This window comes from Geotrypetes seraphini, chromosome 14, assembly GCF_902459505.1.
Source record: "Geotrypetes seraphini chromosome 14, aGeoSer1.1, whole genome shotgun sequence".
Taxonomy (NCBI): Eukaryota; Metazoa; Chordata; class Amphibia; order Gymnophiona; family Dermophiidae; genus Geotrypetes; species Geotrypetes seraphini.
The window spans coordinates 1,126,025-1,151,511 of NC_047097.1; the positions used below are offsets into that span (position 1 = coordinate 1,126,025).

Here is a 25,487-nt window from a genome sequence, read left to right on the forward strand (position 1 = left end):
CAACCTCACAAAACATGACCTGACCGCCAACCTGAACACCACTCTGTCCTATATCCTGCCCAACAGATGGTGTAATGCTAGTGAAGACTTTTCTGAATTTCTCCTATTGAACACTTCCAAAGTCAAGCACAACCTGCTTCTCAGTGACATCAACCTCTACCTAGAGCAACAAGACACCCCAACTTTCAAATAATTATTCTCCTTCCCTGGGATTCTCCATCCCCTTCATAACCTCCACCCACCAGAAAGGCCACCACCTAGACCTTATTTTCCTCTCATCCAAAGACCCTCACTCCTCTCACATCAGCCTAACAGATGTCACCTGGACAGATACCATCTGGTCTGACCACCTGAGGGCCAATTTTAAAATACTATGGAGCAACCCACACCCCAAACATCAACAAAACACAGAAAGGATAACCCAACAACAACCTTCAGACCCTCCCTCAATCCCACAGAATTCTGGTCCCACTTCGACCTGCTATTCAACCCAAACTCAGAAATAGAATTCAAATCCAACTGTATCACCCTCAGAAATCAGATCCTAGACAAAATCGATCCACTAAAGAAAGGCAAAGACAACATTTAATAGACGGATGGTACGACACAGAACTAACCTCACTCAAAAGAAAAGCACGCCAACTTGAAAGAATCTGGAACAAAACAAAGAAGGAAGAGCAATATGGAGATCCAAAAGCCACGAGTACAAAAAGAATCACCAAGGAAAAACGACGTACCTTCTACTCCAACAAAATAGGATCCCCCACTACGAACAGTAAAGAACTATTCAGATTAATCGACATGCTACTGGAAGTTGATCACCACAAAAGATCCTCCTCCACACAATTACCTACCGTTAAGAACTTAACACTTTAAGAACATAAGAATAGCCTTACTGGGTCAGACCAATGGTCCATCAAGCCCAGTAGCCCGTTCTCACGATGGCCAATCCAGGTCACTAGTACCTGGCCAAAACCCAAGGTGTAGCAATCTCAGAACCTCCTTCCAAAACCCTCCATCCAGCTCCCAACAACCACACCCACACTCTCTGATTCAACCCTGGTAGACAGGAACTGGAGCCACTTTAAACCCCCTAGTTGGTTCCTATTTTTCAAGCTCTATAATAAATACACCAAAACCTTCTGCCGCCTAGACAACTGCCCACCCACCATCATGAGAGAAGCCCCCACCCCCTTCAAGATCATTCTCTTTGATTGGATCTCCCATCTAATGGCAAATGGCAAATTCCCAACATATCTTGGCCACATCTTCAGCTCGCCTATTGTAAAGAACCACAAAAATCCCATATCAACATCATCCAACTACAGACCAGTAGCCAACATCCCCTTCTTCATCAAACTGATGGAGGGTCTGATCAACAATGCCCTTATGAGCTACCTAGATAAATTCTCTATACTTCACGAGTATCAGTCAGGATTCCGCTCACACCATAGCACCGAAACAGCCTTAGCTTCCATCATAGATCACATTGCACTAACACTCCAATTCGACTTTAGCAGCACCTTCAACCTGGTTGACCACAAACTACTCAGCTGTTTAGATACCACAGGTATCTCGGGCCACGTACTTAAACTGGTTTACAGGCTTCCTTAAAATCGATCCTACCAAGTCATCAGCAAACAAACCTACTCCCAGACTTGGACCAACCCCTGTGGTGTCCCTCAAAGCTCCCCTTTATCCCCCACCTTATTTAATCTGTACATATCCTCCTTAGGCCAGGAACTATCCAAACTGAGCCTCCAATCTCACATCTATGCAGACGACATCACAATCATCGTCCCCATCTCTGCACTGTCAACCGAAACCAGTCACTTCACGACATATATCATCAACCAAGTTGAACAATATTCAACAAACTCCAAACTAAAATTAAACCCGGAAAAGACCAAAATATTTATGGCCTCCCCAACAAACAAGCCAACTGTATCTACTATCAACCTAAACTGAATAAACTTCCCAATCAACCCAACCATCAAAATCCTAGGAGTAACCCTAGACCAGCAACTGACACTCAAAGCCCATACCAACATCCTAATCAAAAAATGCTTCCACTTACTGTGGAAACTTTGCACGCTAAAACCATTCTTCAATTTCACTTCATTCAGACTATTGGTCCAGTCTCTGGTCCTAAGCACACTGGACTATTATAACATAATCTACCTAGGATCTCACAAAAAAAACCATCAAGAAATTGAGACTTATCTAGAACACAGGTGTTTGACTAATCTTTGGCTTGAAAAAATCTGACCACATCACCCCATACTATAAGCAAATCCACTGGCTACCTATAGAAGCAAAAATAATTTTCAAATTCGGCTGCCTCTGCTTCAAGACTCTTTTTGGCACCGCACCCACCTACCTCCTGAATCACCTCACCCTGCAGGACAAACTCCGCTTCTCACACAGAACACTACTGTTCTCATTCTCTTCTCAAAGGATGCAAATTCAAACGACTCCTCAACAGAACACTCTCCTTTGAAGCAGGGGTCTGGAACAACACCTTAAGTGACCTAATCCTGAATTCTCTAACATACCACTCTTTCAGAAAATCACTAAAAACCCACCTATTGTCAAATTTACCCGATCCTCAAATTCTATGCTACACCTACCTCATCCTACACACCCCTTCCTCCTTCCTTATGTCACATTACATTACATTACTGATTTCTATTCCACCTCAACCTTGCAGTTCTGGGCGGATTACAAAAGAAACAACTGGACATTTCCAGGATAATTACAGAGAGAATTCTGGTCATTTCCAGGAGAAGTTACAAGAATAATGGAGCTGTATATTTCAAGAGCTACAAGATGCTGTACAAATAGGAAATAGTGCAGATCCAGTATATATACCGTTAGGGAAGCAGTTGACTTGCTTGAGGCTAAAGAGAAGTGAACTGGTGAAGGGGGAGGAGGGGGAGTTGCATTGAAGGGGGGTCTGTTTGGGGTTAAGCCATCTGTATAAATTTTTTGAATAGGTGGGTTTTGATTTCTTTGCGAAAATATTTGTAGTCGTTTGTTGTTATCAGCAGGTTGGAGATAGTGTGGTCCAGTTTCGCTGCATGCGTCGCCAGCAGACTGTCAAATATCACATCACATCGTTCTACCCCTCCCCAATTCTAATGATGTTACCTTGCTGTCCTTACAGCACCTCTTGTTGTATACCGTCTTGAACTGAAAGGTATGATGGGATATAAATAAAGGTATTATTATAATGCTGCTTGCGCAAGAAAAATGAAAGAGGTATGAGGGAAGGGAAGGGGCGCCGGGAAGGAGGGGGTATGGATAGGAGGACGGGTGCCTGCTCCCTTTACAAAACTGTCTGAGGTGGACCACCCCCCAACACCCTCTTTACTATACCTTAAGCCTGACATTATCATCCTCCCATTTTCGCTGCAAAATCTTATCTTCCTCCCTTCTTTTCAACACTTCCCCATAACCATGCACATACTGTAGATAGAAAACATAGCTCCCCCTACCCCAAACAGGCAGAACATTTTTTCCTGGGGTCTAGGGTTACCAGATTTTCTATCTGGAAAATCCAGAACACTAGACCCGTCCACAGGCCCGCCCAGTTCCACCCATCCCCACCCCATCACGCCCACAAGCCCCACCTCCAATCCCAGTCCCCGCTGCCTGTTCGTTGGGCAGCACATCCGCGCATGAAGTGCAATGATGACACATGCCATATCCGCACATGAGTGGATGCCCTCTCGCACGAAGGAAAGCTTTTCAAAACCCAGACAAAGTACTGGGTTATGAAAAGCCATCCGGACCCCAGATGTCTGGTAACCCTACTGGGGCCACCACAGGCAGCACTGAGAGGGGACATGATCGAAGCATTCAAGATAATGAAGGGAATAGACTTAGTAGACAAAGAGAGATTGTTCACCCTCTCAAAGGTGGAGAGGATACTCTCTAAAGTTAAAAGGGGATAGATTCCGTACAAACGTAAGGAAGTTCTTCTTTACCCAGAGAGTGGTAGAAAACTGGAACGCTCTTCCGGAGGCTGTTATAGGGGAAAACACCCTCATGGGATTCAAGACAAAGCTGAACCAGAATGTATGCAGTTAAGGCTAGACTCAATTAGGGCACTGGTCTTTGACCTAAGGGCCACCGCGGGAGTGAACTGCTGGGCAAGATGGACCACTGGTCTGACCCAGCAACGGCAATTCTTATGTTCTTATGTTAACTTTCTTCTTCTTGAAGTTTCCATTCTTCAGACAGGTACATCAGTATCAGTGCCTCGGTGCAGCCTGGCATCTCTATATCAATTCTTAGGTTCCCAGATGGAGTGTCCTGCTGACTTGCATTTCCTTTCAGCACTGTTAAATAGCTCATTGTCTTTACAGCACTGTTTTGTGTCCTTGAGAAACTCTTCACAGCAAGAAATCTACACTCTCACATGCCACATATTAGCATCTCAGCAGCTGAACTGAAACCAGTTTGTATAAGTCCGTGACTTCAGCAACTCCAGCAAAATGCAGGAATAGGTCTCACAACCTGTAAAAATCTCTCAAAGTCTCTATCTCACACTCTAACCAACTGTTTAACTGTGTAACTAATTTTCATTTGTTCTTCTACTTTCAGTAGCTGACTCTGCCTTGAAAATGCTATTTTTACATTGTTCTCAGAAACTGGCTACGCTAGAGAGGGTTTTGATTAGAAGCTTTCCTGAGTCTCTGAAGGTAGGTGAAATGCAGGAAAAAATTTCCTCTTTATTGTTAGATACATCTCCCTATGACACAAGCACTGAAGCAAACTCATATCTACAGCTTGCATAGTATAATATTAAGCACTTTGCTGTTCACAAGGAACCCAGAAGTCTCCTCTTCCCAAGGGAAAAATCTTCCTATTCCACCACTCTTCCTGGAGTTAAGTATTGAGGCTCTACAGCGCCAAGGGGCTTGCCTCCTCCCTTTTCCTCCTGCATCTAAAAGGGCTCGACTTATCAAGGGATTACTGGGGATTTTCTTCCCTCCTTCTTCAGAAGGTAGACTGCTAGTGCCAAGGAATCATCTGGTGATTTTGCGCATTGCTGCAAGCATAGAGTGAGACTCCTCTTCTGTGAACTTCTGGGAGCGAGGCCTTTGCCATTAGCTACAAGAAGGTTCCCAGCTGCAGCACTTCAGGAGCCATTGGGTGATTTTGCACATTGCTGCAGGCATAGAGTAAGACACCTCTTCTGTGAACTTCTGGGAGTGAGGCCCTTGTCATTTGCTACAAGAAGGCATTCCAGCCGTGGCCCGCAGCCCATGGCATGTGCCTGAAGCCACATGGCTAAAGGGGCAGGTTCCACCCCTTTGGAGTCACTGAGGAGCAGGCTATACTTTGCTCCTTCATGGGGAAACATAAGGCTGGTAAAAGTAAAGTTATGAATCCTGCCATGCTGAAGTGAACAATAGACCAACACGTGCTTCCAGTTTTGGTAGACAGTATGAATCCAATTTCTAGCTCAGAGGTTTTCTTTTCTTCTAGAGGGCTTACCCCTCCTCCATAACCAGTTCAGCTAGGGGAGAAGAACAGGTGAGTGCTGAAGGTTGATCTGGAACTTTTCTAGTTCCCATTTCAACTCTCAGTGCTCAACCAAATGATTGCGATAAGCCTTCAGATATTTTGAAATTTTCATCTCTGGCGTTATTACAAACTTCCTCCATATCAGTATCTCAATGATTTAATGAAGGCTATTAATAGAATTGAGAAATCTTTGCAAGATAATTTGGTATTGTTTAGTGAGGAAGCTTTGTAAAAATTTACTGAAGAGGAAATTAGGATGTTGTTTACTTAATAAAGATGGAAAAGGATGAAAAATCAGAAGTTCGTCTGTCAATAATTAATTGTAGAGAATTCCAAGGATAATCCATGATTACATTTACAACTAGATAATCTGGAAAATGTGTCTAGAGCCTGCAATCTACATTTTTTAAATTTTTCAGTCACCCACTTTTTATCACCTCAACAACATTCTAAGGTGTACATGAAAAATGTGCTTAATTATTCTATTGATGATGTGATGGTGAGGAATATTAATGACTTACAATGAGGCTCCAAGGCAGAGCACCCACTGGCACGTTTCTATTCATAGAATACACGCATAATCGACCTGTGGTTATATATTGGACCGGCACAGGCAGTCTAAACTATCTGTCATGCAAGTATCCCAAGATTCCAGTCATCTATTTTGTTCCCAAAATTCATAAATCCCTCACTAACCCACCAGGCAGACCGATTGTTTCAGGCATAGGGTCTGTTTTGGAACCTCTCTCGTCCATACTGGACTCATACCTTAAAGATCGTGTTCCTTTAGCGCCTTCATATGTTTTGGACTCTGCTAGCATGATAAAATTCTTGGCCACATTTGATAACATCCCTAATAGCGCTACGATCTTTACCTTGGACTTCACAGCTTTGTATACGAACATACCTCAACGTGAGGCAATAGATGTTGTTAGATCTGAATTACAAGCGCTGGCCATCTCTGTTAACAGGATTACCTTCCTTGTGAAACTAGCCTCTATCGCCTTAGGTATGAACTATTTTCAATTTGGAGATACCTTTTACAAGCAAGTTAAGGGTACAGCCATGGGAGCCAAAATGGCCCCATCCATAGCCTGCCTATATGTTTCTAAGTTTGAGCAGATGTTTTTATATCCATCAATATATTGGCAAAATCTCCTGTTCTGGAAGCGATATATTGATGACATTTTGGGCGTATGGATGGGTACTGCAGGAGAATTAGATCAGTTCCTAATATGGCTCAATAATTGTGATGTCAATTTAAAGTTTACCATGACCAAGGATTGTTATCAAGTGCCATTCCTGGACATCAACATTTTTATGGTGGATGGAAGGTTCCAAACTAGCATATACCACAAGCCAACTGATCGGAACAACATCCTACAGTATGATAGCTTTTATCCCAGGCACTTGCGGGATAACATCCCAGCAGGGCAGTTTCTGAGGCTTCGTAGGCTCTGCACCTCTGTGAAGGATTATATTGCCAAATCAGAAGCTATGAAAGAGAGGTTCCGGGAGAAGGGGTATCCCACTAAAGTTATTTGAAAAGCCTACAAAAGGGGGCTATATGCCAACCGTGAGGTGTTGTTAGAATCCCATCCTAAATCTAATGAACAGTCTTTAGTGTGTGTGTTACCATATTCACACTTAGCGTTTCAAATTAAACGGATCATCAAACAACATTGGCACATTTTACAGATACATCAGGAATTTCAAGAACTTCCTCATTTTGCATTTTCTAGGAATCAGAATTTGAAACAGAGATTGGTTCACTCTCAGTTCATCAGTCCCTCTAATGAAGTCCCTGCCACCGCGGGTGGTCATCACCCGTGTGGGCATTGCAAAATATGCCAATACAGTGTTTCCCTGCAAGAGATGAATGTTCACATAAAGAGAAAACACACGCTGAGGGCTTCGGACTGCAACTCTAAACAAGTGGTTTACGTAATTCAATGTCCGTGCAGCCTACTGTATGTGGGCTGCACCACCCGCAGTGTCAAAACTCGGATTGTTGAGCACATCAGCAGGATCAAGTCAGGCATACAAGAAGCCCCGTTGGTTCTTCACTGGCTTCAACGCTGGCATGTTTTAGCGGATTTGAAATTCTCAGTATTAGACACCATTGTTACCACGAGAGGTGGTGACACAGCTAAGCTACTCTGGCGAAAGGAACAGAAATGGATACGCGAACTTAATACTTTGCACCCTCAAGGACTTGAATGGGTGGCATTTCTCTGATGTGTTTGGGACTTTTCACAAATATCTTTTTACATTTTTTCATTTTTTACAGTTTTTTCATCTTTTCAATCATCTTTATTTACAGTGACAGTTGTTCACCCACAGCTGTAACTTTTTTCACGTTATGATGTCATCACGTTTGCATACGGAGCTCCCCTCCCCCTCCCTCCCCTTTGCTTTCAATCGGGTGAGGCAGGCAGGGCTCTCTGTTGCTTGGAACTTTGGAAGTTTGCAATTGGTATGTACTTTTCCCACAGCGTAGACTATTTAAGTATATTTTTCTACGGTTTGTGTGGTTCTGATTTAAGTTTTTGTATTTTAGATTTTCTCATGGAAAGCTGGTACTGTTGTACAGAGTCTCAATGAGAACATCGTTCAATTAAGTGTTTCTGGGTCTCCTGAAGCAGAACACGAAACGGGGCCGCGTTGAGACCCCTGAGAGCTATACTTACAAGATAATTGTTCCAAACTAGCAATCCAGTGAGATTTGTGGCATAAGAAATTGGAATATTTACGCCAGCCTTACAAGCAAGTCTAATTATCAATACATATTCTACCAGTGTTCAGAGAGTGTTTTTTCATGAAACATATGCTATGATTGGATGGTAAACTCTTACCCTAAGAGGAGGTTCTCACCCCCTCTTCAGAGTTTCATTTCTCTGAGCGTACAGCTAATGAGTTATTCATTTTCTCCACACTGGTAGTTTCTTTATTATATAGTCAGTCTCCCATTATATACATAGCCTTTTACTGACTATTGTTTATAGACAGTCCCTGTCATTTGCTATAACGGATTTCAGATTTTTAGCAAGTCAGGTTTCTGAGATCAGTTTGCCATATTGAAACAATATTGCGAGTGAAATGTGTCCCACCAAAATTGTGTTAAGGAGTTTACTCTGAAGACAATAAGGAGACATTAACTCACACAAAAGTGATGTCAGCATGCTCAGAAATGTTTAAGACGCTTGCTTTTACCCATGTACTGTACATTTGTCTCTCTTTGCAAGAACCAACAATAGTCTCCCATCATACTGGGAATGGGATTGAACATTCCATCACCTTGATATCTTGATGAAATCTTTCCCCTTCCTCATTGCTGACATCACCAAGACTGGGTGGGAAGAGGTCGAGGTGAGAATGTAAGAAATGCATTTTAAGGGACATTCTGGCACCCATTGGCTGATACGCTGTCAGCATGTTCTCCACAAACTCAGCATAATTACCAAGAAAAGTTCGAACAACCTGCATGAATGCTTCCCATGTTGCTGATTCAGCTGGGTTCAGCGTCTGTTTGAACACATCATCAAGGATCAGTTCACAGATTTCGGGTCCAACAAAAACCCCTTCTTTGATTTTGGCTTCACATTCTCAAAACCAAACGTACTTCTTAGGTGCTGAAACGCATCACCATTTCTGTCCATTGCCTTGACAAAATTTTTCAGCAGACCCAGTTTTATGTGAAGAGCTGGAAGATAGGTTCAAACAATTTTTTTTATTGATGCAAACAGCAAATACAATGCCAGAGCACCCCAAGGGTGCACAGCACAGACAATGATGCATCATATACAAGAAGATAATAATATAACAAGCAGGTACAGAAGAAGAGTAACAGCAAAATAACACCCCCTCCTTTTATAATCTACGCAGGGCTAGCGAGACCTGAGGAGGTGGAAAGGCACTCCGAGGCCCTGGACTCTGATGAGCCCCGAAGAAGCCACACCACCCCTCCACACACACCTAATCCCACAGATCATACTCTTGACAAAGTGCCAGAACCTCCCCTCCCCAATCCCTCCCCCCCCAGTGGTACTTTCCACCCCGCCCCACCATTATTCACCATGGCTCTCTCAGCCCTACAAACTGAGCGCCCAAATTAGGACACCCATCTTAAAACCCTCACTGCGTCCCTTTGGATGCAAGGACCGCAGATATGGTTCCCAGATATTCAAGAACAGCATCTTTCTCTTCCTAGCTCCTCCAGCATCTCACACCCCCCAGGTGGCCAACTGATGCAACTGGTTCCGCCAATGCTAAAACGCCAGAGGGCCAGGACCGTCCAGCACAGAAGAATACATTTCCTGGCCAGTAAGTTCAACTTCTTGCATAGAGCCTGATGCCCCCTAAGAGCTGGAAGATAGATTTTCCCATGATGTACTAATGGCAAGTGCTTCACATTGTATCTGCCAGGTACGGATTCATCTCGGTTTGGCCACTGTTTCTGCAATCATCATGACTGTTCCAAAGACATAAGAAGCACATGTATTTGGTGTACCCCAGTTGCAGACCCAGAAGGAGTGACACAACTTTGAGATCACCACAGAGATTCCACTGGTGATCTGCATAGCAAGGTTTATTAAAAATTGGATTCCTTGCCTATTAACATTCTAGGTGATATACAATACAATTAAATTGAGGGGATCAAAATTAAAATAATTAACGAGAACCAAAACACAGAACAAGATCCACTGACAAACAGAAAATAAGAGGGTAGAAAAGAAGATATTTAAGGATAACACAAAAGGGTAGGGGAAAGTTAGTTGAGAGCTGCCTTTTCATAGATTATAAAAGAGTCCTGGATTATGGCATGTGAGTTTTTAAAGTATCTCCATCGACTTGTACGTCTCCTTCAACCCAACTGCATGAGCAACAGGAACAGATCGAAGATTAGGCTCTTATCCAGTGGCATACCTAGGGTATGTGGCACCCGGGGCCCATCATTTTTTGACACCCCCGCATGTAAAAAAATATTTTTTGTAATAACCATGAAACGGAATAAATGGTCATAATAGAAACAGGCAGTGAAAATTTTCTTTTATTGAACCTCATATATGTAACCATTATTCCAAACATACCATAACATAACATAAATTATGTCTGAATTGTCATGACATCAGAAGTACGTATGGAGTAGTTGCAGGTGATGCTTGGGACAGTTCTGATTGTGTTAGTTCGGTTTTATGTGTTTTTTGAATAGAAGGGTTTTTATTTCTTTTTTGAAGGTTTTGTAGTCTGTGGTCGAGGTCAATAGGTTGTAGAGTTGGGGGTTGAGTGTTAGGAGGTTGTCGAACAGTTTTTTTTCTTTTGACGTTTTTGGTTGGAGGGTGTGTGAATGGTGCGTGAGTTCTCCTATGTCTGGTTGAGGTGGATTGAATTTAGCTGAAGAAATTAGTTACCCCCTCATTCCACACACATTAATTCTCTTCCATTTTTGTTTCCATTATAAAAAAAACACTGATAAGTTCCCAGAAAAAAAATACATTAAAGTAAGAAGTGAAAACAAAGTCCCCTTCAGATGAGAACATAACATAAGAATAGCCTAACTGGGTTAGACCAATGGTCCATCATGCCCAGTAGCCCATTCTCATGGTAGCCAATCCAGGACACTAATACCTGGTCAAAACCCAAAGAGTAGCAACATTCCATGCTACCGATCCAGGGCAAGCAGACACTTCCCCCATGTCTTAATAACAGATTATGGACTTTTCCTCCAGGAATTTGTCCAAATCTTTCTTAAAACCAGCTACACTATCTGCTTTTACCATAACTTCTGGCCACTTCATTTTTAAGTTTAGATCTTTCCTTTCAAACAGAGACCTTGCTAGATGTCAAATACAGCACAAGGTAACTTCACATGGACTTAGCTGTGCAGGAAATGTGAATCTCCTCATACACCCACCATATAGTGCAAAAATGTGCAAAGATCTGTTTTTTTTCTTTCGATCACTACATAGCCTAATGCCACACAAGCAGTGCTGTTATAAACATATTCTGAAGGTTAATGCTAAGGTTATCAAAGTTTCCTTCCTTCAACCACAAGGAGATACTGACAAACCACTGGAAGAGATCCCAAAACAACTACCCAGGCACAACACCCAAAGACCCACTCAGTGTGTGAACCAGTTGAGTGGAGTGGACTAACTGTGGGGTGGAAATGGGCCCGGAGTTTGCTCAGCAGAATTTCCCAGACCACCTCTTCCTCTCAACACATTGACACGCTGCCACCACCACCACCACTAGGAACACCTCACCGGGTAGGCCAGCAATGCTTATAAACTTTATAAAACACATTATTATATTTCTTATAGAGCACATATTTTAACTGAACTCTCTGACATCCTCAGCCTTGTCATTCACAAAAATAGAAGGAAGAAAAGTTCCCATTTCCCTCGGCCTATACAATATTTTTCTTCTGCAGACCCTTCAAAAGTCTGACCAAATCCTCGTTTCACTTGCATTATAAAGTACTGAGGATGCCATCTCTCCCCAATCCTAAAGTCTAAGACAGTAGCGCAAACTAATGCTGCCCGATTCAGGAAAAAAAATTTCAATTCGATTCAGCCTATTGAATTGGTTTTTCGATTCGATTTTCCTGCCCAATTGGGTGATTTATAGGAGCACGTTTTATATACAGTCTGGGCTCTGGGTATCTTGTGTGGTGTGAACATGGGCTTTGAGCATTTGGATTCTGTCTTAAATGATCTGGTCAGTCCAACACTATTCCTAGAAATGAATCTATAAATCAAACCAAACACAAGATCTGAAAATATATAAATCCAGAAGTGCTTAACCTTAAGGCTTGCAGTACTTCAAATCACGTGTGCTCCCAAATTCTGTTTCTCAGGAGTTGCCAAGTTCCACAGCGCTTCCCTTAAGGGCATAGTCTACAATGAGAAGCAGAGCAATATAGGACAAGAGGTAACATTTGTTATGCAGGGTATTTTCATCAGCAAATCATTCACCGTAACAAATTCTTTGCAGTTCACCGAGAAGCTAATCCTTTAGCACTCTTAGCTTTGGGAGAGCAGTTCAGTCTCTTGCGTGTTTAATGTACAGTGCTGTGTGTGTCTGGTAGTCCTTTAGAAACAGAATATGTAATCAATGACTTTGTAGACTATCCTTTTTAAACTGGATGAATGAGTTACCATTTGTGGGGCAGGACAACAGCACAAATGGATGTAAGGTGCCATTATGCATCTATTGATTTGTCACAGAGGCTTGGTATACTACATCTGGTGCCAAAGTGCAGCAAAGCAGTTTACAATAAAAATAAGGGATCAGAAAAAATGAAGAATAAAAAAAGAATAATGTAAATACAGAACAGTAGTGAACAAGGGAAAGAAAAGTATGGGAAAGAGGATAGAAAAAAAAGAAAGGGGAAAAGGGAGGAAAGTACAGGAAGATGAACTAGTCTTTTTCGATCCCAGGAATGACTGCAATGTTCCTTTCTTTGCAGGTTTATGGCTCTGTTTTCCACATTAACCATGGAAATCCTTTCAGGCTGGAAGTACTAGTTGATACCTGGCCACAGTTCAGCACAGTTATCGCCAGGCCTTCCCCTAAGGTACTGTTTTGTTCTATTCTAGTCTATTCCTTACACTTCTAGACCATCGCACAGAAGTCCCGACATGGTTTACAAAATAGAAAATTAATGAAACAAAGGAAAAGATACAATAATGAAAACTGATAACTCAAAGAATGGCACAAATATATACGCTTAACATAGAAACATGAAGGCAGCTAAAGGCCAAATGGCCCATCTAGTCTGCCCATCCACAGTAACCATTATCTCTTTCTCTCTGAGAGATCCCACGTGCCTACCCCAGGCCCTCTTGAATTCAGACACAGTCTCTGTTCCCACCACCTCTTCCGGGAGACTGTCCTACACATCTACCACCCTTTCTGGAAAAAAGTATTTCCTCAGATTACTCCGTAGCCTGTCACCTCTTAACTTCATCCTATGCCCTCTCATTGCAGAGCTTCCTTTCAAATGAAAGAGACTCGACTCATGCACATTTATATTATGTAAGTATTTAAATGACTATCATATCTCCCGCCTTTCCGCCAAAGTATACAGATTGAGATCTTTAAGTCTGTCCCCATATGCCTCATCACAAAGACCACACACACCATTTTAGTAGCCTTCCTCTGGACCGACTCCATCCTTTTTATATCTCTTTGAAGGTGCAGCCTCCAGAATTGTACATAATATTCTAAATGAGGTCTCACCAGTGCCTTATACAGAGGCATCAATACCTCCTTTTTCCTACTGGCCATACCTCTCCCTATGCAACCAAGCATCCTTCTAGCTTTCGCTGTCACCTTTTCAACCTGTTGGGCCACCTTAAGATCATCACATACAATCACACCCAAGTACCATTCTTCCGTCATGTGCATAAGTTCTTCACCCCCTAAACTGTACCGTTCCCTCTGGTTTTTGCAGCCCAAATGCATGACCTTGCATTTATTAGCATTAAATTTTAGCTGCCAAATTTCAGACCATTCTTCAAGCTTCGCCAGGTCTTTCTTCATGTTATTCACACCATTCAGCGTGTCTCCTCTATTGCAGATTTTGGTATCATCTGCAAAGAGGCAAATCTTACCCGACAACAATTACTTAAGAAATTTGAGTCCAGTCTGATAGTTATTAGGCTACAGGTCCAATGAGTTTATGCTGACTGGGATTAGAGTTACCAGATTTGGTAAGTCAAAAAATATATAAGACACCCAACCCCACCCCACCCTGCATATACCTGTCTAATCCCCACCCCAGCCCACCCACCATGCCCCGCCACACCTCACCCATCTCCCCCTAGTTTCACCTCTAAACTGCTCCACCCAGCCTCTTTCTTTCCAGCTACCCACCTCTTCGAATCTCCCCGTCCCCTCCTCCGGTGTTGCTATTTCAAAACTTTGGGCAGCCAGCAGGGTTAGGGAGTGATCCTGCTCCCATCAGCCTGCCCTGTAGGCCTTCGCTCTGCAGAACTCCCTGTTCCAGCATAGACAGGCACTGCAGAGTGAAGGTTTATGGGGCAGACTGACGACAGCAGGATCACTCACTAATACTGCTGGATGCCCGAAGTTTTGAAATTGAAGCGCCAGAGGAGGTACATAGGGACAGAGGAGACTCAAAGAGCCATCCCCAACTCCGAGGTGGGGGCTGGACTGGGGAGAGCGAGTCCAACACCTGGACAAACTCACTCCAGTCCAGGAAACCGTCCGGACACCTGGACAGTCCTCTAAAAAGAAGAGAAGTCTGGGTAAATCCGGACATCTTGTAACCCTAACTGGGATCATCTGGGAGAAGAAATTCACAGCTCCTCAGGAAATGACAAAGTTAAATTAACATATTTATAAATGATTGGAAAAGGAAGAACGAAGTGAAGTAATGAAATATGCTTATTACTCCAAATTATTCTTCTTCACACAGGAAATGACAGATGATCTGGATAACTACAGAAACAGCTACTTCCTGTTCACCAAAGACCCAGATAATCTGCAAGACATCTTGACAAATACCGATACCATCAACTGGAAGCAAGTTCTGCAGATACAAGGTGAGGAAACATCTGTAAACACGGTAAGTCTTTTTATATGCCATCACTTGAATATGCATGAGATCTATTTGCATGCACTGCTTTCATTGGGGAAATCCTGAAAACCCGACTGGAATACAGCTCTCGAGGACCGGAGTTCCCTACTCCTGCTATAGACAAAACTAATGTAATGGAGCTCCATCTTTTCTCCGTATTGCACCCACATTCATAGACAAGACTGCATTATCTTTCCGCTCAACAAATCAGACAGCTTCGCCTGTTCCAAGCAACTGCCTTATAATTGAGCTCTTGGCAAATTCCTAAGACATTTATAATTCTATCCCAAAGTCGTTCCTCAAATTGGTGCATTCCGTCATCTGTCCTAGATTTACATTATATCAGCCCCTCACCTCTGCATAATTGCCATATTCTTTTCCTCTCTATCCCTTATTACTTTGGATCCTCTTATTTGATCCCTTTGTGTATTTTTGCAGCATTTCAACAGAATATTAGTGAAGTGATTAATTCAATCTGCACTGCAAAAATGCTGAACTTAGAGACCACTCGCACAGTGCTGTACGTGAAGGACGGGAGCTGGAACAGGCCTGAGCTTCACATGCCACCTCAACAATTGCAGCAGGGCTGGGAGCACAGTGAAGTGACCCCAATTGAAAGGTTAGTAACATAGTAGCATAGTAAATGACGGCAGATAAAGACCCAAGTGGTCCATCCAGTCTGTCCAATCATACATGCTCCATAAATTAATTTAGTTTAAATGGTCCTTTTTCTTAGAACATAAGAATTGCCACTGCTGGGTCAGACCAATGGTCCATCCTGCCCAGCGGTCCGCTCACATGGCAGCCCCAAGGTCTTAGATATTTCTGGGCCAGAAACCCAGAGCCCTGCTTAGGTTCCATATACTGGAGTCTCCATCAAAGCTCACTCCAGCTCATCTTAACCATCCCAGCCATCAAAACCCTCCCCAGCCCATCCTCAACTAAATGCCAAATATACGGGACACAAGCTGTGCAAGCCTACCCAGTACTGGCCTTAGTTCCTTCAAGTTATACCCATTATTTTCTGATTAGAGATTCTCTGTTTTCATCCCACGCTTGTTTGAACTCTGTCACCGTTTTCTTCTCCACCACCTCCCTCGGGAGCACATTCCAGGCATCAACCACCCTCTCTGTAAAGAAGGATTTCCTAATATTACTCTTGAATCTACCACCCCTCAACCTCAAATTATGCCCTCTGGTTTTACCATTTTCCTTTCTCTGGAATAGATTTTGTTCTACGTTAATACCTTTGAAGTATTTGAACGTCTGAATCATTTGCCACAGAGTGAACTAGCAAGCTGCATAGGAATTGTAAAGCAGGTCTACTTTTGAGCGTGTTTGGGGTGAAATTGTGGACGCATCTCGGTACTAGGCGGAACTTAGGCGTCCTTTACAGAATTTACCCCCTAGTGTTCTGCTAAATTAATGCAATTGCTACTAAAACTGCAGATAGAAGCCAGTAGATTACAGGATCTAAAGTGAAGGTCACCAAAATCTGCAGTAGGATAGATACTTCTGATGGTGTGGACAGCATGGAGGAATGTAGTGAAGCTTAAAAAATGGTTTAGAATTTGGCAGCTAACAATTAATGCTAAAAAACACAGTAGGGTCATGCATTTGGGCTCCAAAATCCCAAGACAGTGTTTTTTAGTGCAAGGCCTGTGGGACAATGGCAACCCCCACGTGTTTTATTTCCTCCTAGATTAGACCATAGGCCTTGCATTGAAGAATACTGCATTAGGAGCAATAGCAGAGACTCGGGCAAGTCTTGCTTCTTCACTCTGCCCGCTCCCCACACAGCCTTCCAAACTTGCTATATTCACCAGCGGCAATTAAATCAGGCTGCTTCTAGCTTGCCATGGGGACCTTCACTTTGTCACAACTTCCTATTGTCATGTGGGCAGGATATTTCAGAGGAAAAGTTCCAAACTGATGACTGTGGGCTAGGGAGAGGAAGAAGGAGGTAGAGAGAGATGCTGGATCTGCAAGGTAGAAGGAAGGGAATAGGTGAAGGGAAGAAAATAGAGACTAGACTGGACAGACAGGGGAGGGCTGCAGGGAATGAGAAATCAAGTTTCAAGTATTTACAATGCATCCATCACATAGGTGTCTGAGTGGCTTGCAGACTAAAATAAAGGATATAGGGGATCGACATTAATATAGAATAAGGGAGAGAAGAGATAATTACAATGCTGAGAGAGAAAAGGAGGGGACAATCCTATTTTGCAACTTGCAGATTCCAATTTCAGGTGTCAGCATCTATAAAAAGAAGGGTCTTTAAATCAGATTAGCAGTTGTTATGAAAACTGTAGCTTGAGATAGATCAGTAACAGCAGGGATGGCCCTATGACGCCTCAGGTGGCACTCTTCTGGGAGTCGCATCTTGCCACCGACAAGCCTATCTGCTTACTATCTCTGCTACATTCCTTCCCCAATCTCTCTCCTTCCATTCCATTCCCTCCCCCGGGGCCCACATCTCACCCCTTCCTTCCTCACACCCTCCGAGTCTACCTTTAATTGTATCAAAAGTTGCCAGGCAGTGGCAGCAATTCACACACGCTACCCTTCTGTCACTAGTCCAAAGTTTTCTTTTTGCTGCGGCCCGCCTTTTCTGACATAACTTCCTATTTCCATTGGGCCAGCAGCAGAAGGGTAGTATGTGTGACTGCTGCTACCGCCCAGCAACTTTTGAAACAATTAAAGGTAGACTCGGAAGGGGGGGGGGTTTAGGAAGGAAGGGAGGTAGGTAGCCAGATCACAGCCTGATGAGTTGGAAAAAGTTGAAGCGAAGTTGGAGAACAGGAGACAGAGGGGATAGATATTGGGTTCAGGGGGCCTACAAAGAAGGGTGGGAGACATGTTAGATGAGGGGAGGAAGGGAAGGAGGGATAAATATCAGATTTTTGGAGGGGGCAGGAAAGAGATGGACTTGGGGGAGGGTGGAGAGGTAAAATGGGGAGAGGAACTTGGGGGAAGCACTAGAAGAGGGAGAGTAGATGAGGGGAAGGAGAGATAGACAGGTAAGGGCAGAGGGAAGATGGAGTGGGGGCTGGAAAGGGAGTAGGAGGGAGAAGGAGATATCAAACTTGGGAGCAGCAGTGATGCTGCCATAAACTGTGGCATCCTTGGGGAGTGTGTGGTGTAGTGGTTAGAGCTACAGCCTCAGAACCCTGAAGTTGTGGGTTCAAACCCCACACTGCTCCTTGTGACCTTGGGCAAATAACTTAATCCTGTACTGCCCCAAGTACATTAGATAGACTGTGAGCCCACCAGGACAGATAGGAAAAAATGTACGAGTATCTGATTGTAAACCACTTAATATACCTTGTTCAAGCAGTACATCAAATCCCAATCCCTCTCCCTTCTTTAAGCTGAAAGAAATCCCCAAGCTCCACCAGCTGATAAATTTCTTCTCCGTCAGCCCAGAGCAATCCCATACTTGTTGCAGTTGGCAACACTTTCTATGGGCCACTTTTTGCACTTGCTCACTTATTTCTCACGCATGCTCAGTTTTTGTGCAAGCACAGTAAGGATGAAAACTGGTTTAGTGGTGACACGGTTTGTGTGCATGTGCAGAAGGGAGGAAGGCTATTTGGCGGTGGCTCATACAGAGTGCTGCCAGCTGCGATGAGTATGGGAGTGTTCTCAACTGCTAGAGCAGGACCTCTTCAGCTATTGGGGCTCAGTCCAGAGGAAGGTTACTAAAATGGTATGTGGTCTTCATCATAAGGTGTATGGGGACAGACTTAAAGATCTCAATATGTATACTTTGGAGGAAAGGCGGGAGAGGGGAGATATGATAGAGACGTTTAAATACCTACGTAATGTAAATGTGCATGAGTTCAGTCTCTTTCATTTGAAAGGAAACTCTGCAATGAGAGGGCATAGGATGAAGTTAAGAGGTGATAGGCTCCAGAGTAATCTGAGGAAATACTTTTTTCCAGAAAGGGTGGTAGATGCGTGGGACAGTCTCCCGAAAGAGGTGGTGGAAACTGAGACTGTGTCTGAATTCAAGAGGGCCTGGGATAGGCATGTGAGATCTCTCGGAAAGAGAAAGAGATAATGTTTACTGCGGATAGGCAGACTAGATGAGCCATTTGGCCTTTATCTGCCATCATGTTTCTATTAGAATTGAATATGGGCTTGCTGGGTGGGGGTAAACAGTGTGTGGCCCGCACTTTGCATTGAGGCCCACCAAATTGGCGTGTCTGGCTATGCCCCTGGAGAGGAGGAGTGGAAGGGCAGGAAGCAGAGATGTTGGACTTGTGGGAGGGAGAAAGAGAAGGAGGAACTGCTAGTTGCAAGGGACATGGAAGGGAGATGTTAGGAATGGGAGAATCCATTGTTGGGTTATCAAGGAGATGAGTGAGAGGAAGATAGTGAGTATAGAGGGTAGAAATGTGGTAATAGGAAGATGGGAAATATAACAGCTAGGGAATGAGAGAAGGAGATAGAAAGTTGATAAGTAGATAAAAAGTGAAAGGGAATAGAGCAAGAGAATGAAATTTGAGTGGACAGAGGCAGGAAAGAGAGAAAAGGAGGAGAGAGCTTTAAGAGAAAGATTGATATGTCAGACAGGTGTAGTGAGGGAATAAGACAGGAGGAAAGAGGAGAAATAAATTGTCAGCGACTGCTGAAAAAAGAATTGGCAGAAGAAAGGAAAGCAGAAAAAGGAAACCGAGACCAAAGTGATGGAAAAATAAATTGCCCAGACATACAAAAGTAGAAAAAAAGTATTTATTTTGAATTTATTACCTGGAATACATTAGCTCTATGAATTGCATAACACAAATATTTATGTATTGTGTTCAGTAGAAAAGGAATCACATTTAATTTTGTTTCTCTAGTGTGGCAGAATATGCCGAGCTTAACTTCTTGGGGTTCCCAGTTCAATTTTTCTCTTTATATTTCAAACTTTAATTTGGGATCCCTTGTTTTGTATTTGGTAAGGGTCTGTGTTGTGCATGACTGAAGTGTGATATTTGTTTGCATATAGTTTCTGTGTTGACATCTGTAGTAGTCCCACTTGTTCTGTTTTACTTGTATAGATGATTTGGTGTTTTAGGATCCAGTGTAATATTTGTAGTGCTGACTATTCATAGGTTACTCCTGGGGGGAATTCTGCATCTCTGTCCAATGCAGAATTTATACAGAATTCTTCAATTGCCTTGCAAAATTCTGCACAGGAAACAGAAGGTGATAAAAAATGCCTTTTCTTGTGATACACAACCATAGATTGCTCGAATAAATTCCCCGTCTCCCACTAGGGCTTACTCTGTCCTCTTGGGTCATGTGGCATAAGGAAGAAATAAGCAGCTGAGCATCATATTACCGTACTTCTTCCTCCTCTGGCCTAGGCTCAACTGTTGTACAAAGTTACTTGTGGTTCAACTAAGCAGTGGGGAGAAGCTGGACTTTTGTGGATGCAGATCCCCGAGGGTTGAATATGCAGTGTGTCATACATATGACCATGACCTCACTGATGTGTCCTAACTGAAAAAAGGTTGCGAATCATTGTCATAGAGACTCTACAGCATTTTGAAAGTAAAACATGCATCTCTTTCCAAATTTAAGCCCCAGATGCACCGTTAGAAAATCTAGACTATCACACCCAAGAGTTGCAGCACTCAAACAATAACTCCTCAAAAAACACTGCTACCATACACCAGAAATGGAGCCTACGAACACTCTAGGAAAACCATAAAATCAAGAAATCAAAAGAGATTATACATTCATATAGAAATAAATGTCACCAAAGCACTTGCAAGGCTCAAGTACCATAAATCACTTCAGACTAGGAGGAAAAAGCCTCAGAGCCTTGCCACTACTCTCCAGAGATCGGATAGCATGTAAACAGGATCGTTGCTACGTCATCAGCATAAAAAAACCCCTGGTTTAAAAGTGTATTCTCGAGTCTTGTGCAATGCAAAAATGCTATTATTATGCTAAAATTTATAACTCAACAAGTATTTCACTCTCAAATTCCTGTATTGCTTATCTTAACATTGAGGAATCTTGAAGCACCAATGTTGATCAGCTTTTTGCCAGAATAGCTACATCAGGGTGCAATTATCCCTCGATAGAAAAATATATACCGTATTTGCCGGCGTATAAGATGACTTTTTAGTACCTTAAAATCCTCCCCAAAGTCGGGGGTCGTCTTATACGCCGGGTACAGTTTACATGCCCTTACTTGCGGGGCTGGATGTACTCAGTCGCGCGGCTCTTCTTCTCCCTACCTTCTCCGCTTGCAGCACAGAGCCGAACGGAAGTCTTCCCGACGTCAGCGCTGACGTCGGAGGGGAGGGAGGGCTTAAACAAAGCTTAAACAAAGCCCTCCCTCCCTCCGACGTCAGCGCTGACGTCGGGAAGACTTCCGTTCGGCTCTGTGCTGCAGGCATGGCAGGTAAGGAGAAGGAGAGTAGCCTCGCGGTACCAAGAGAGAGGGGCGGCCGCCCCGCCCTGGTTGCAGCACAGCCGGCCAGGTCCCCTTACTTTTGTGGCACTTCCCCGACCGACCGATAACAGCCCGGGTCCGACAATCCTCCCTGCCCTGTAGCCGCGAATCTAAATTACCTTCTTACAGCAGCTGTAAGAAGGTAATTTAGATTCGCGGTTAAGGGCAGGGAAGTTTGTCGGACCCGGGCTGTTGTCGGTCGGTCGGGGAAGTGCCACAAAAGTAAGGGGACCTGGCTGGCTGTGCTGCACCCGGGGCGGTAGAGAAGGAGGGGGGGGAGAAGGACGCTGAAATGCCATGGTGAAGACAGGAGGGGGGGGGAAGGACTCTGAAAGCACTTGAAGACAGAGGAGGGAGAAGAACGCTGAAAGCACATGGGGGAATACAAAGGGGTGGAGAAGGAAGAAGGGGTCGTCTTATACGGCGAGTATAACACAAAACTCTATTTTTGTGGGGTCGTCTTATACGCCCAGTCGTCCTATACGCCGGCAAATACGGTATGTATGCAAAGGACCTGAGAGGAGACTGAGAGGGGACATGATCGAAACATTCAAGGTAATGAAGGGAATAAACTTAGTAGATAAAGACAGATTGTTCACCTTCGCCAAGATAGGGAGAACAAGAGGGCACTCTCTAAAGTTAAAAGGAAATGGATTCCATACAAACGTAAGGAAGTTCTTCTTCACCCAGAGAGTGGTAGAAAACTGGAACGCTCTTCTGGAGGCTGTTATAGTGGAAAACACCCTCCAGGGATTCAAGACAAAGTTAGACAAGTTCCTGCTGAACCAGAATGAACGCAGGTAGGGTTGATCTTGGTTAGGGCACTGGTCTTTGACCTGGGGGCCGCCGCATGAGCGGACTGCTGGGTGCGATGGACCACTGGTCTGACCCAGCAGTGGCAATTCTTATGTTCTTATAAAAATACTCTTAACAACAACAAAAGTGCTTAGAATTTGCACATACCTTCCAGAGAGTCTGTATGGCCCCATGTCTTCCAGCTTCACTAAAAATGGCCATGGCGTTCCTTGCTCCTACATAGGCCCAACCCATCTGACATCAGTGCATCTGTACTATCCATTCATTAAAAAAGAAAATAAATCACCCCATTCACAGATGCCCAATACCAGAAACTGAGGATATATACACCCTAAATAGCTTCAGTTTCTGAAAACAATTTAAAAAAAAAAAAAGGAACTCCATTCAACTTTGGAGTTTAAACCTCATGGTTCCTTGCTGTCATAGGTATGGAAAAAGAAGGGCTCCTGACGCAACAGAGACCATTTCCTATTATAACATAGAAATATAAAATTGTATTTGTATACCGCAATACAGGGGTTAAATAGAGAATTGTACATAAGAGGTGAGGGTACAATGACAAGTAACATAGTAGTGTAAATAACAAAGGATCATGGCAGGTCTGAGTCAAATACAATACAGGTGAAGACTCGAGATATAAGGAGAACTCAAGAAATAAACAGAGTTTGGATCTCAGTATAGATACGGTAAGGGAGGAATGAGTCCGTACCTTGTCACCTGCCACAAGAAGACTGTGGGGGACAGCCGGCAGGTGGCAGCACAGATCCTGGCGTGACTCCCAATGGGGGAGACCCTACAAAGTAGCCAGCATAGAATTCTCTGGCTTAGGTTAGTGGAGGAAAAACCAAAAAATGCCTCAGGACATTGCAAATTTTTTAAATTTTCAGTTCAGTCCAAACATTAAAGGCTTTCTTCACCAACTGCTAATGAGTTTGAACAGTTCCTCAGTGAGTGATCAAAACCAAAAGAGAAATAACTCACTGACTTTTACTCCAATAGCAAACAAAAATCCCGGTTCTTCCTTTAGATAAGTATCTCTGAGTTCATGCTGGTGACAGCCTTACACAGTCCCTCTGAAGAGACCTGGGCTTAAACTGAACACAGTCCCTCTCTTCATCAGGCTCTTATCATTTCAACAAAAACACTCTTATTAGAGTTCAATCCAATTGCCTACTTGGGCCATGGTAACTCTTCAGTTCCTGGGAACTGGGAGGCAGAATTGCTCAAAAAGCTTTCAACAAGCACCCTCAATAAATCCCAAGCCGAGATCTTGAATGAACCCTGCCCCACAATTCTGGAGCTCACTTTACAAATATTGTTGCCATAATCCAACTCGGTGCCAAGGCTACAGAAAGGAAAGGGAAAATCCCCCCGACACCTTTCCTTTCACACTGCTCAGTCCCAGCTGGTACACAGCAAAGCAATCAGGGCTGTGCACAACTTCAGCCCGGCCCCCACTGCGGTGCAAACAAAACTCAGTTCCTTTTCAGCTACTTATTCAGCTCACAGTTTCTCCATAGTAGCTTTCTTAATCATAAAAACGTCACTGGCAAGAAATTGCCAAACTCACGTCCATTGGTTCCAGGGACTCAGCATTCCTGCCACTTCCTTACATTCCTCTGGGATATTCCAAGATTCAGTGCACTGCCGATCCATGGGTTCCTGCCTTGTGGCTTGCCAGAAGAGTCCTGGCTGCCCACTTCCCAGTCTTTAAGAGCTCTTTAAATTTGTTAAAGCCACTCCCTAGCTTAGGTGGCCGGGGCAAAGGTTTGTCTGCTCTCTGGCTCCCTCTCAGTTCACTAGGAAAACTACAGCTTGGGAACTGACTGAGCTTTCTATGGGAGACTGCTCAAATGGGTGTTCTGTGTCAGGATCAAGGTCCCTTTCTTCAGGTTAGACAGCCCTGACCTTCTGCAGCCTCTGAAGCTCTATATTCAACTGCCTCTGGGAACAGGCTTAGCATAGGACTTAACCGTGACAGGTTCATCAGGAGGAATGGAACTGTCACAACCTAGAGCTTTCCTTTGTCTTGAGAATGAGAGACACAGGGTTTAGTGCTCTACTAGGAATTTGTTGAACAGATATGTTTTTAATCCTCGCCTGAAAAACATGTATGACAAAGACGACCCTATAATGGGGAGCAATTCCAGTGAGCATAAGAATATGTTGAACAGGATAGGGGACAGTCGGGAATCTTGTGGAACTCCGCAGGGAGTGGTCCACTGTGGTAGGTATATAGTGGATAGCATAATATTGCAAGTCCTCAAATTTTTGTCCCATTTTCAAGCAACGAGTGACTATCGGAACCTGTAATTTGTTGGTGTGGAAGGCACATAAATTTGGGACAAACATACTCTATGATAAACAACAAAAGAGGTGGCAAAAACGCTCCTACCTGTCACAGGGTCTGTAAAGCTACCAATAAATTCAAAAGTAACCGCACACACAGAGTAAGAGTTACATTTCATATGGCCCCCACCTGCCACATTTTGAAAGGTGAAATTCACCACATTTGGCGAGAGTAGGCCACCCTAAAATTAAGGTTCTGAAAAGCTGGGGCAGTCCTTATAACATTCCAGTGTGTCCGTAACTTTGGTCCGCATCATGGGGAAATACTGCAAAACATAAGTCACAGTCTGAATATCCTCAGAACAATCACATTGTTGAAACAATAGTGCTCTGTTGGAAAACTTTGCACATTTATAAGCCCCTTTCGGAATACCAGAGGAATAACCCCTGGCTGTTAAACAATGATATAGATCTTGGCTCGTCCAAATCAGAACAAATTTTTCTATAGTGTAGAAATTGAGAAGTGGGCAGACTCGGTTTTAGTGCAAGAGGGTGATTACTAGTGAAATCCAAATATACTAGTGAAATCCTGTCAGTGGATTTTTTAAAAACAGTAGTTCTAAATCTGTTATTTTCTTTGTGAACAAGCACATCTAAATATGAAATGTTCTTGGTGTTCTAAAAGTGTAAACTGAATGGTAGGATATCTACTATTCAACCATGTGTGGAAATTATCAAAGGCTTCACCAGGCCCCGTCCACACCACAAAGATGTCATCAATAA

At 43.5% G+C, this 25,487-nt stretch overlaps 1 protein-coding gene across 8 annotated transcripts in view; it reads left to right on the top strand.

Annotated features, from left to right (window-relative positions):
- The window catches only part of LOC117348705 (glycine N-acyltransferase-like protein 2), a 49,384-nt gene that overhangs the window by 7,750 nt on the left and 16,147 nt on the right, over window positions 1-25,487 (top strand). For 3 of the 8 annotated variants that reach the window (XM_033921120.1, XM_033921119.1, XM_033921114.1), the window contains 5 exons: window positions 4,609-4,706; window positions 13,007-13,114; window positions 13,528-13,575; window positions 14,981-15,107; window positions 15,581-15,761. In XM_033921120.1, coding sequence (XP_033777011.1) covers window positions 4,629-4,706; window positions 13,007-13,114; window positions 13,528-13,575; window positions 14,981-15,107; window positions 15,581-15,761 — 542 coding nt within the window. In that variant the 5' untranslated portion in view covers window positions 4,609-4,628. Of the gene's footprint in view, window positions 1-3,047; window positions 3,200-4,608; window positions 4,707-13,006; window positions 13,115-13,527; window positions 13,576-14,980; window positions 15,108-15,580; window positions 15,762-25,487 lie in introns of all 8 variants that reach the window. The other 5 variants (XM_033921113.1, XM_033921117.1, XM_033921116.1 and 2 more) reach the window with 3 other exon arrangements.